This window comes from Streptopelia decaocto (assembly GCF_964273445.1).
Source record: "Streptopelia decaocto genome assembly, chromosome: 31".
Lineage (NCBI taxonomy): Eukaryota > Metazoa > Chordata > Aves > Columbiformes > Columbidae > Streptopelia > Streptopelia decaocto.
The window spans coordinates 58,018-71,276 of record NC_138686.1 but is presented as its reverse complement, the minus strand read 5'-3'; the positions used below and the strand labels follow the sequence as shown (position 1 = coordinate 71,276).

The 13,259-nt window shown below is 46.2% G+C and overlaps 1 protein-coding gene across 1 annotated transcript in view; it reads right to left on the bottom strand.

Annotated features, from left to right (window-relative positions):
* Positions 1-1,889: 1,889 nt before the first annotated feature.
* The window catches only part of LOC309450862 (E3 ubiquitin-protein ligase TRIM7-like), a 12,868-nt gene continuing 1,498 nt past the window's right edge, over positions 1,890-13,259 (bottom strand). Inside the window, exons 2-7 of the mRNA XM_082074022.1 lie at positions 9,037-9,123; positions 8,693-8,914; positions 7,467-7,489; positions 6,184-6,290; positions 6,049-6,081; positions 1,890-3,932 (exon numbers count right to left, since the gene is read on the bottom strand). Coding sequence (XP_081930148.1) covers positions 3,406-3,932; positions 6,049-6,081; positions 6,184-6,290; positions 7,467-7,489; positions 8,693-8,914; positions 9,037-9,123 — 999 coding nt within the window. The 3' untranslated portion in view covers positions 1,890-3,405. The remainder of the gene's footprint in view (positions 3,933-6,048; positions 6,082-6,183; positions 6,291-7,466; positions 7,490-8,692; positions 8,915-9,036; positions 9,124-13,259) is intronic.

Sequence of the window (13,259 nt, the reverse complement as noted above, 5' to 3'; positions counted from 1 at the left end):
AGACCCTAAAATCCCCCCAAAAAAGGCCCAAAACCCCCCAAAAAACACCAAAAGCCCCCAAAATCTCCCCCAAAAAGGCCTAAAAATCCCCCAAAATGGTCCCAAAATCCCCTCAAAAAGGCCCCAAATCCCCCCCAAAAAAAGCTCCTGAAGCCCCTGAAAAGGGCCCAAAAACCCCCCAAAATGGCCCAAAATTTCCCCCAAAAAGGCCCCCAAACCCCCCAAAATCCCCAGAAAACCACCAAATCACAGGATTTTTGGCTTTTTTGACTTATTATTTTTCGCACAGCAACTTTTATTTCGCACTAAAAGCGACAGGGAGGGAACAGCCTCGCGGGGTCAAATCACGGGATCGCCCCCAAAATCATGGGTTTGCCCCCAAATTTCCCCAAAATCCCCAAAACTCGCGACGTTCTGGCCTGGCCGGGATCACCCCCTCCCCAAAAAACCCCAAATTCCCCCTTTTTCACCCCAAAAAGCAGCTTTTTGTCCCTTTTATCTCACGCGGGTTTGGGGATTCTGAGGCGGCAAAAAATGGTGGGTTGGGTGGGTACAAATAACCCCAAAAAGCGGCTTTTTCGCCCCGTTTTCCACACAAATCCCAACAAAATGAAGCAAAAATATGTGGAGTCATGTCCCAAAAAAAAGACTCGAAATTTGTGACAGAAAATTAAACGCAAAAAGACTCAAAATGTGTAAATTTGACAGAAAAATGAGGCCTCTTGAGGCGCCAAAAAATGGCGGGTGGGGTGGGTACAAATAACCCCAAAAAGCGGCTTTTTCGCCCCGTTTTCCACACAAATCTCAACAAAATGAACCCAAAATATGTGGAATTGTATCCCAAAAAAAGACTCAAAATTTGTGAGAGAAAAATTAACACAAAAAGACGCAAAATGTGTAAATTTGACAGAAAAGTGAGGCCCCTTGAGGCGCCAAAAAATGGCGGGTGGGCTGGGTACAAATAACCCCAAAAAACGGCTTTTTTGCCCCGTTTTAACCCCAATGAGCTGAACCCAAAACACGTTGATTTGTGGGAATAACCCCCTAAAATATCTGAAATTTGTGACAGAAAAATTAAAGCGAAAAGACTCAAAATGTGTAAATTTGACAGAAAAATGAGGCCTCTTGAGGCGCCAAAAAATGGCGGGTGGGGTGGGTACAAATAACCCCAAAAAGCGGCTTTTTCGCCCCATTTTCCACACAAATCCCAACAAAATGAACCTAAAATACATTAAGTCATGTCCCAAAAAATGACTCGAAATTTGTGACAGAAAATTAAACGCAAGAAACTTGTAAATGTGACAGAAAACTGAGGCCTCTTGAGGCGCCACAAAATGGCGGGTGGGGTGGCTACAAATAACCCCAAAAAGCGGCTTTTTCGCCCCGTTTTAACCCCAATGAGCTGAACCCAAAACACGTTGATTTGTGGGAATAACCCCCCCGAAAATATCTGAAATTTGTGACAGAAAAATTAAAGCGAAAAGACTCAAAATGTGTAAATTTGACAGAAAAATGAGGCCTCTTGAGGCGCCAAAAAATGGCGGGTGGGGTGGGTACAAATAGCCCCAAAAAGCGGCTTTTTCACCCCGTTTTCCACACAAATCTCAACAAAATGAACCCAAATTATGTGGAATTGTGTCCCAAAAAAAGACTCAAAATTTATGACAGAAAAATTAAACGCGAAAAGACTCAAAACGTGTAAATTTGACAGAAAACTGAGGCCCCTTGAGGCGCCAAAAAATGGTGGGTGGGGTGGGTACAAAAACCCCAAAAAGCGGCTTTTTCGCCCCGTTTTCCACACAAATCCCAAAGAAATGAACCAAAAATATGTGGAGTCACGTCCCAAAAAAAGACTCGAAATTTGTGACAGAAAAATTAAAGCGAAAAGACTCAAAATGTGTAAATTTGACAGAAAAATGAGGCCCCTTGAGGCGCCAAAAAATGGCGGGTGGGGTGGGTAAAATAACCCCAAAAAGCGGCTTTTTCGCCCCATTTTAACCCCAATGAGCTGAACCCAAAACACGTTGATTTGTGGGAATAACCCCCTAAAATATCTGAAATTTGTGACAGAAAAATTAAAGCGAAAAGACTCAAAATGTGTAAATTTGAGAGAAAAATGAGGCCTCTTGAGGCGCCAAAAATGGCGGGTGGGGTGGGTACAAATAACCCCAAAAAGCGGCTTTTTCGCCCCGTTTTCCACACAAATCTCAACAAATGAACCCAAATTATGTGGAATTGTGTCCCAAAAAAAGACTCAAAATTTGTGACAGAAAAATTAAACGCGAAAAGACTCAAAATGTGTAAATTTGACAGAAAAATGAGGCCCCTTGAGGCGCCAAAAAATGGCGGGTGGGGTGGGTACAAAAACCCCAAAAAGCGGCTTTTTCGCCCCGTTTTCCACACAAATCTCAACAAAATGAACCAAAAATATGTGGAGTCACGTCCCAAAAAAAGACTAGAAATTTGTGACAGAAAAATTAACACAAAAAGACGCAAAACGTGTAAATTTGACAGAAAAGTGAGGCCCCTTGAGGCGCCAAAAAATGGCGGGTGGGCTGGGTACAAATAACCCAAAAAAACGGCTTTTTCGCCCCGTTTTAACCCCAATGAGCTGAACCCAAAACACGTTGATTTGTGGGAATAACCCCCTAAAATATCTGAAATTTGTGACAGAAAAATTAAAGCGAAAAGACTCAAAATGTGTAAATTTGACAGAAAAATGAGGCCTCTTGAGGCGCCAAAAAATGGCGGGTGGGGTGGGTACAAATAACCCCAAAAAGTGGCTTTTTTGGCCCGTTTTCCACACAAATCCCAACAAAATGAACCCAAAATATGTGGAATTGTATCCCAAAAAAAGACTCGAAATTTGTGACAGAAAAATTAACACAAAAAGACGCAAAATGTGTAAATTTGACAGAAAAGTGAGGCCCCTTGAGGCGCCAAAAAATGGCGGGTGGGCTGGGTACAAATAACCCCAAAAAACGGCTTTTTCGCCCCGTTTTAACCCCAATGAGCTGAACCCAAAACACGTTGATTTGTGGGAATAACCCCCTAAAATATCTGAAATTTGTGACAGAAAAATTAAAGCGAAAAGACTCAAAATGTGTAAATTTGACAGAAAAATGAGGCCTCTTGAGGCGCCACAAAATGGCGGGTGGGGTGGCTACAAATAACCACAAAAAGCGGCTTTTTCGCCCCGTTTTAACCCCAATGAGCTGAACCCAAAACACGTTGATTTGTGGGAATAACCCCCTAAAATATCTGAAATTTGTGACAGAAAAACGAAAGCGAAAAGACCCAAAACTTGTAAATGCGACAGAAATGAGGGAAAAGGTTGAAATTCGGGGGGCGTTTGTGGCGAAGCGAGAGTGGCCTAAAAACGGCGGGAAAATTAACGGCGCCTCTTTAATTACAAAGAGAGAGGGACGAGCCCACGTAGAAGAGCCAGAAGAAGGGGAACACCCTCTCGGAGAAGGCGGCGGTGAAGGTGAAGATGGGCGCCATGTTGTCGGCGTTATAAAACGCCACCCAACCGCCTTCGTAATCCAGATAGACGCCGATTTTGCGCGGGCGCTCGCACAACGAAAGCGGCGTCTCCGGGGACGTAAAAGCCTGATACTGGTCCCAGTTCTTCCCTTTCCAGTTTAACCCGATGGCCCAAATCCCCTCCTCGGGGGCGAAGTCGATCTTTTCCTTCCTCCGCACGGACTCGCGCGCGGCGCCCAAGACCCAACTCTCGCCATCGCCAACCTCCACCTCCCAATAATGGCGGCCTGAGGAAAAACCCTCGTTGGCCAACACCGAGAAGGAGAAATCGAAGCGTTTTGGGTTGGGGGGAAGGTCCTGGGGGGCCCCGCGGAGCCGGACGCTGCGTTTGTCCTCGGAAAGGACCAAATAGGGGTTGGCGGTCTCGGGGTCCAGGGACAGATCACCTAATGAACGTTACAAATACAACAATGGCAATTAAATAATGGGGATTGATCGTTAACGATGCTCGGGGTGGGGTGGGGGGGCTTAGGCCAGGTTTAGGGGCTAAAAATCCCTTCGGAGGACACGTTCATGGAGTTTGGGCCATGGAAAGGGATTTGGGGCTTTTACATTCAGTTTGGGTCCCATTAATTCAATTTGGGCGCCATAAATTCAATTTGGGCGCCATAAATGGATTTTTTCCCCTTTAAAGGGATTTTTGGGCCCTATAAAGGAATTTCTGGGCCCCAAGAATTCAAGTTGGGCCCCATAAAGGGATTTTGGGGGGCCATAAATTCCATTTGAGCCCATAAAGGGATTTTTGGGCCTTATAAGGGGATTTTTGGGACCCATAAAGGGATTTTTGGGCCTTTACATTCAATTTGGGCGCCATAAACTCAGTTTGGGTCCTATAAATGGATTTTTCCCCTTTAAAGGGATTTTTGGGCCCTATAAAGGGATTTGGGGCCTTTACATTCAATTTGGGCGCCATTAATTCAATTTGGGCGCCATAAATTCAGTTTGGGCGCCATAAATTCAATTTGGGTCCTATAAAGGGATTTTTCCCCTTTAAAGGGATTTTGGGGGCCCATAAAAGGATTTTTGGGGCCATAAAGGGGATTTGGGGCCCATAAAGGGGATTTGGGGCCCTATAAAGGGATTTTTGGGCCCATAAAGGGGATTTTGGGCCTTTACATTCAATTTGGGCACCATAAATTCAGTTTGGGCGCCATACACGGATTTTTCCCCTTTAAAGGGATTTTTGGGCCACATCAATTCAAGTTGGGCCCCATAAAGGGATTTTGGGGGGCCATAAATTCCATTTGAGCCCATAAAGGGATTTTTGGGCCCTATAAAGGCATTTTGGGCCTTTACATTCAATTTGGACGCCATTAATTCAGTTTGGGCGCCATAAATTCAATTTGGGTCCTATAAAGGGATTTTTCCCCTTTAATGGGATTTTTGGGCCCTATAAAGGGATTTTGGGCCTTTAAATTCAATTTGGGACCTATACATGGATTTTTTTCCCCTTTAAAGGGATTTTGGGCCCATAAAGGTGTTTTTAGGCCCTATAAAGGGATTTTGGGGCCCTATAAGTTCAATTTGGGGCCCTATAAACATATTTCTGGCCCCTATAAATGGATTTTGGGCCCATAAAGGGATTTTTTGCCACTCTAAAGGGATTTTAGGCCGATAAAGGTGTTTTTAGGGCCTATAAAGGGATTTTGGGGCCCTATAAAGGGATTTTGGGGTCCTATAAAGGGATTCTGGGGCCCTATAAATTCAATTTGGGGTCCTATAAAGGGATTTGGGGTCCTATAAAAGGGGTTTTGGGGCCCCAAAATTCAATTTGGGCCCTACAAAGGGATTTTTGGGGCCATAAAGGTGTTTTTAGGCCCTATAAATGGATTTTGGGACCCTATAAATGGATTTTGGGTCCTATAAAGGGATTTTGGGTCCTATAAAGGGATTTTTGGGCCCTATAAAGGGATTTTGGGGCCCTATAAAGGGATTTTGGGGCCCTATAAAGGGATTCTGGGGCCCTATAAATTCAATTTGGGGTCCTATAAATTCAATTTGGGGTCCTATAAAGGGATTTGGGGCCCTATAAAGGGATTTTTGGGGCCCTATAAATTCAATTTGGGGTCCTATAAAGGGATTTGGGGCCCTATAAAGGGATTTTGGGGCCCTATAAATTCAATTTGGCCCCATGAATGGATTTTGGGGCCCTATAAAGGGATTTTGGGCCAATAAAGGTGTTTTTAGGCCCTATAAAGGGATTTTGGGGCCCTATAAATTCAATTTGGCTCCATGAATGGATTTTGGGGTCCTATAAAGAGATTTTGGGGTCCTATAAAGGGATTTGGGGCCCTATAAATTCAATTTGGGGTCCTATAAAGGGATTTTGGGTCCTATAAAGGGATTTTGGGGCCCTATAAATTCAATTTGGCCCCATGAATGGATTTTGGGGCCCTATAAAGGGATTTTGGGACCCTATAAAGGGATTTTGGGACCCTATAAAGGGATTTTGGGGCAATATAAAGGGATTTTGGGGCAATATAAAGGGATTTTGGGGCTCACCTGTGTCGTTCTCCAGCTCGAAACGCAGGTTTTCTGCGGAAATAAAGAGGGAAAACACCGAGATTTGGTTCCCTTTGAACACAAAAGGGATTTGGGGGGCGTTTTGGGGGGAAAAAGGGGGATTTTGGGGCTGACCTTTGAACTCCAGCAGAACCTCCTTGAGCACCGAGCTCTTCTGGGCAAAACTCTTCAGCTTCTTCTCCAGGTCCGAGAAACCGGAGTCGGGCTGGGCCAGGATCCAGCTGGAACGGGGTTAATTAGTTAATTAGAGACACAATCCGGCTGGAACGGGGTTAATTAGTTAATTAGAGACACAATCCGGCTGGGAATGGGATAATTGGACTAATTACGGACAGAATGCAGCTGGATTCTGCAGCTTAGGCCCGACTTAGTTAGGCCCGACTTAGTTAGGCCCGACTCAGTTAGGCCCGACTCAGTTAGGCCCGACTCAGTTAGGCCCGACTCAGTTACTTACTTACTTAGGCCCAACTTACTTACTTACTTAGGGATAACTGAACTGATTAGAGACAGAATCCAGCTGGGAATGGGATAATTGAACTAATTAGAGACAGAATCCAGCTGGAACGGGATAATTGGACTAATTAGAGACAGAATCCAGCTGGGAATGGGATAATTGGACTAATTAGGGACAGAATCCAGCTGGGAATGGGATAGTTGAACTAATTAGAGGGGAAATCCATATGGGAATGGGATAATTGAACTAATTAGAGACAGAATCCGGCTGGGAATGGGGATAATTGGACTAATTAGAGACAGAATGCAGCTGGGAAGGGGATAATTGGACTAATTAGAGACAGAATCCAGTTGGGAATGGGATATTTGGACTAATTAGAGACAGGATCCAGCTGGGAATGGGATAGTTGAACTAATTAGAGGGGAAATCCATATGGGAATGGGATAATTGAACTAATTAGAGACAGAATCCGGCTGGGAATGGGGATAATTGGACTAATTAGAGACAGAATGCAGCTGGAACGGGATAATTGGACTAATTAGAGACAGAATGCAGCTGGAACGGGATAATTGGACTAATTAGAGACAGAATCCAGCTGGGAATGGGATATATTGGACTAATTAGAGACAGAATGCAGCTGGGAATGGGATATATTGGACTAATTAGAGACAGAATGCAGCTGGGAAGGGGATAATTGGACTAATTAGAGACAGAATCCAGCTGGGAATGGGATAATTAACTAATTAGAGACAGAATCCAGCTGGGAACGGGATAATTGGACTAATTAGAGACAGAATGCAGCTGGGAATGGGATAGTTGAACTAATTAGAGGGGAAATCCATATGGGAATGGGATAATGGAACTAATTAGAGACAGAATGCAGCTGGGAATGGGATAATTGGACTAATTAGAGACAGAATGCAGAATGCGCTGGGTTCCTCACCTGCCACCAACTGGAGCCACAACCTGGAAAACAAGAAGAAATTCCCAATCAGCACAAACCCCAAAATTCGGCACTTTAAGGTCATTTTTGTGTCAAGTTTGGCTGCTAGAAACTCATTTTTGGTCCCTCCAAATGGTTTTTTTAATTCCTATAAACCGATATTTGTTCCTACAAAGAGATTTCTGGTCCCTATAAATTCATTTTTTGGCCCCACAAGGGAATTTTTAGTCCCTATAGACACATTTTTTGCCCCCAAAAGTGGATTTTGGGTCCTTCTCAAGGCATTTTGGGTCCCCACAAGTGCATTTTGGGTCCCTCTCAAGGCATTTTGGGTCCTTCTCAAGCCCATTTTGGTCACCAAAAGCGGATTTTTCGTCCCTCTCAAGGCATTTTGGGTCCCTCCAAATGCATTTTTAGCCCCCACAAGTAGCTTTTTGGTCCCTATAGAAGCATTTTGGGGCCCTCTCAATGCATTTTTTGCCCCTGAGTGGATTTTGGGGCCCTCCAAAGGCCTTTTGGGACCTACCAAGGGGATTTTGGGCCCCTCCAAAGGCCTTTTGGGTGCCTACCAAGTGGATTTTGGGTCCCATCGAGTGGATTTTGGGTCCCATCAAGTGGATTTTGGGTCCCATCAAGTGGATTTTGGGTCCCATCAAGTGGATTTTGGGCCCCTCCAAAGGCCTTTTAGGTCCCTATCAAGTGGATTCTGGGTCCCTATCAAGGCCTTTTGGGTCCCATCAAGGCCCTTTGGGTCCCATCAAGGCCCTTTGGGTCCCTACCAAGGCCCTTTGGGTCCCATCAAGTGACTTTTGGGTCCCTATCAAGGCCTTTTGGGTCCCTACCAAGGGGATTTTGGGCCCCTCCAAAGGCCTTTTGGGTCCCATCAAGTGGATTTTGGGCCCCTCCAAAGGCCTTTTGGGTCCCATCAAGTGGATTTTGGGCCCCTCCAAAGGCCTTTTGGGTCCCATCAAGTGGATTTTGGGCCCCTCCAAAGGCCTTTTGGGTCCCATCAAGGCCCTTTGGGTCCCTATCAAGGCCCTTTGGGTCCCTACCAAGGGGATTTTGGGGCCCTCCAAGGCCTTTTGGGTCCCTATCAAGGCCCTTTGGGTCCTACAAGTGGATTTCTGGTGCCTCCAAATGCATTTTTGGTGCTTCCAAAGGCATTTTTGGCACCTCCAAAGGCATTTTTGGTGCCTCCGAGCCCATTTTGCGTCCCCGTCCCTCACCGCGCCGTCGGCCGCCGTCCCGCCGTCCTGGCTCTGCTGCAGCAGTTTGTCCAGCTGGGCCATCTGGTCTTGCAGCCGCTCCAGCGCCTCGTCCCTGCGCCGCGTCACCTCGCGCTGCAGCTGCTCCAGCCGGCCCAGCAGAACCTGCTCCTTCTCCTCCAGGAACGCGCGCAGCTCCCGGCACTCGGAAACCACCTTCTCCCGCTCCTGCTCCGTCTGCTTCTGAAATGCGGCGAGATCCGGAAAAAACGGCTGAGGAATGGTGAAATGTACCCAACGTGAACCCCCCCGGAATTGGGGACGACCCCAAATCCTCGCGGTGACCCCAAAATGCAGGGATTTACCAGCAAAGCTTCGCTGCGGCGCTCCCGCTCGGCCTTGGCCTCCTCGCAGCCTTTCCTCATGAAGCTCAGCTGCTCCTGCGGCACCTCCTGCGCGGAAAAGGGACGTTGGGTGGGATTCTTCTGTTGGCGAGATGGGACGTGCAGGGAGGGCTGGGGCAGTTCCCTGCTAAATTGCTGCATTTTTGCCCGACTTAGTTAGGCCCGACTTAGTTAGGCCCGACTTAGTTAGGCCCGACTTAGTTAGGCCCGACTTAGTTAGGCCCGACTTAGTTAGGCCCGACTTAGTTAGGCCCGACTTAGTTAGGCCCGACTTAGTTAGGCCCGACTTGACTGACTTACTCACTTACTTAGGCCCGACTTACTGACTTACTTACTTACTTAGGCCCGACTTACTGACTTACTTACTTAGGCCCGACTTACTTACTTAGGCCCGACTTACTGACTTACTTACTTACTTAGGCCCGACTTACTTACTTAGGCCCGACCTACTTACTTAGGCCCGACCTACTTACTTAGGCCCGACCTACTTACTTAGGCCCGACCTACTTACTTACTTACTTAGGCCCGACCTACTTACTTACTTACTTAGGCCCGACCTACTTACTTACTTACTTAGGCCCGACCTACTTACTTACTTACTTACTTAGGCCCAACTTACTTACTAACTTACTTACTTAGGCCCAACTTACTTACTAACTTACTTACTTAGGCCCGACCTACTTACTTACTTACTTACTTAGGCCCGACCTACTTACTTACTTACTTACTTAGGCCCAACTTGCTTACTTAGGCCCAGCTTACTTACTTAGGCCCAGCTTACTTACTTAGGCCCAGCTTAGGCCCAATTTTTTGCCAGATGTCCACCAAAATTTTGCCAAATTTCCTGCCAAATCTCTTGCCAAATATCCCACCAACTTTCTGGCCAAATTTCCTGCCAAACTTCCGCCACGTTTCCTGCCAAATTTCCACCAAATTTCCTGCCAAATTAATTTCTTGCCAAATTTCCTGCCAAAATTTTGGCCAGAATTTCGTGCCAATTTTTTTTTGCCAAAATTTCCGCCAAATTCTTTTGCCAAATTTCCTGCTACATCTCCCCAAGTGGCCCTAAAACCACCTGAGCGGTTCAGACGAGGAAAAAAGGGCAGAAAGGCCAAAAAAAACAATCAAATCAACCAATATAATCAAAGAAATCAAACTCGAATCAATTCAAGGTGATTTTTACGCCCCCAGGCCGCTCGTTAAGTTAATTAACAGCTTATTAACAGAAACCTCGTTGAAGCCAGTTGAGAGGGAAAAGTGCAGAGGCACAAAACGCGGCGGGATCGGGGGAAAATACATTGAGAGCAAATACCATATCATAATCAATATCATAATAAATAATAAATCAATATAATCAATATAATAATAAAGAAATACATCCTAATCAGAATAAAGAAATCATAATCATTATAATTATAATAAAGAAATAGTCATATATTTGTAAATCGATAACTTATACGTCTGTAATTTCTAACTCTGTAAGTCTATAATCTATAACTTATAGGTCTATAAGTCTATAAGTCAGTCTATAGGTCTATAAGTCAGTCTATAGGTCTATAGGTCTATAGGTCTATAAGTCTATAGGTCTATAAGTCTATAGGTCTATAAGTCTATAGGTCTATAAGTCTATAAGTCTATAGGTCTATAAGTCTATAAGTCTATAAGTCTATAAGTCTATAAGTCTATAAGTCTATAAGTCTATAAGTCTATAAGTCTATAAGTCTATAAGTCTATAAGTCTATAAGTCTATAAGTCTATAAGTCAGTCTATAAGTCAGTCTATAAGTCAGTCTATAAGTCAGTCTATAAGTCAGTCTATAAGTCAGTCTATAAGTCAGTCTATAAGTCAGTCTATAAGTTATAAATATGTAATTTCTAAATCCATAAGTTCTAAATCCATAAGTTCTAAATCCATAAGTTCTAAATCCATAAGTTCTAAATCCATAAGTTCTAAATCCATAAGTTCTAAATCCATAAGTTCTAAATCCATAAGTTCTAAATCCATAATTCATAAATCTCTACATCTATAACTTGTAAATCTATACCTTGCAAACCTCTAATTTGTAAATCTATAAGGTCCAAATCCATATATAATTTTTAAATCTATAATTCGTAAATCTATAACTTATAAACCTATAAGTCGATAATTCATAAACCTATACTTTGTAAATCTATAACTTATAAACCTATAAGTCGATAATTCATAAACCTATACTTTGTAAATCTATAACTTATAAACCTATAAGTCGATAATTCATAAACCTATACTTTGTAAATCTATAACTTATAAACCTATAAGTCTATAATTCATAAATCTATACTTTAGAAATCAATAATTTAGAAATAAACCCCAAAGCCGCAGGGATTTCGCCGCTTTCAACCAGCTACTCAACCCCCACCCCCGGCGCTAACGAAGAATTGCAGCAAATTAACCAAAAAGGGTTGAAAAAAGGGGGTGGGGGTCACCAGCCGCCCCCCCGAGGGATAAAATTTGGTGCTAAAAAAGCCCAAAACGGGATTAACGAGCGGAAAACGCGAGCGGAAGGTCCCAGGATGCAGCGCGACGTTCAACATCCGGCATCTTGGCCTTTTCCTCCTCCGGCGCAAACGAGGCCGCTCCAATTGCTCTTAATTAGTAATTAGTAATTAACTCCAGCGGGGGATTTTTGCTGCGTTTTAGCCAAAATTGGATAAAATTAAGCCCCCCCGTGTTAATGCCAGAGCGGTTCTGATCAGCAAACACCCCCCCACCAGGATCCTCCCAGTTAAACCCGGTATCCCCCCAGTTAAACCCAGTATCCCCCCAGTTAAACCCAGTTCTATTTGGCTCAAGTGATAATCAGGGTGTCCCTGTTTGGGGGGGGGGGGTTGAATTGGGGGTTAAGTGGGGTCACTTTCGTACCCCCCTACATAAGAGGGGGTCCTTATAGCACCCGAGGGACTCCCCTCCCATGGGGTGTCCTTATTGCCCCCCCAAGCCGGCTGGGGGGTGTCCCCCATTCTGGGGGGTGTCCCCCCTTCTGAGGGGACCCCAGAAAGGCCCCCCCCCGGGGGGCCCCTTACTGCACCCCCCAAATCCAAGGGGGGGTCCCCATCTCCCTTCACCCCCCTCATCCAAAGTGGGGTCCCCATCTCTCTGATACTCCCTTTAATCCAAAGGGGGGGGTCCCCATCTCTCTGCCATCCCCCCTAATCCAAGGGGGGGGTCCCCATCTCCCTTCACCCCCCCCAATCCAAGGGGGGGTCCCCATCTCCCTTCACCCCCCCCATCCAAAGTGGGGTCCCCATCTCTCTGCTACTCCCTTTAATCCAAAGGGGGGGTCCCCATCTCTCTGCCACCCCCTAATCCAAGGGGGGGGTCCCCATCTCTCTGCCATCCCCCCTAATCCAAAGTGGGGTCCCCATCTCTCTGATACTCCCTTTAATCCAAATGGGGGGGTCCCCATCTCTCTGCCACCCCCCAATCCAAGGGGGCTCCCCATCTCTCTGATATTCCCTTTAATCCAAAAGAGGGGGTCCCCATCTCTCTGCCACCCCCCCATCCAAAGTGGGGTCCCCATCTCCCTTCACTCCCCCAATCCAAGGCAGGGGGGGTCCCCATCTCCCTTCCTACCGCACCCCCAAGCCAAGGGGGGGGGTCCCCATAACCCCGCGCCCCCTCAAGCCAAGGCGGGGGGTCCCATAACCCCGCGCCCCCCCAAGCCAAGTGGGGGGTCCCCATCTCCCTTCACCCCCCTCATCCAAAGTGGGGTCCCCATCTCTCTGATACTCCCTTTATCCAAAGGGGGGGTCCCCTTCTATCTGCCATCCCCCCCAAACCAAGGGGGGTCCCCATCTCCCTTCACCCCCCCAATCAAGGGAGGGGTCCCATCTCCCTTCACCCCCCTCATCCAAAGTGGGGTCCCCATCTCTCTGCTACTCCCTTTAATCCAAGGGGGGTCCCCATCTCTCTGCCACCCCCTAATCCAAGGGGGGGGTCCCCATCTCTCTGCCATCCCCCCTAATCCAAAGTGGGGTCCCCATCTCTCTGATACTCCCTTTAATCCAAAGGGGGGTCCCCATCTCTCTGCCACCCCCCAATCCAAGGGGGGTCCCCATCTCTCTGTACTCCCTTTAATCAAGGGGGGGGTCCCCATCTCTCTGCCACCCCCTAATCCAAGGGGGGTCCCCATCTCTCTGATACTC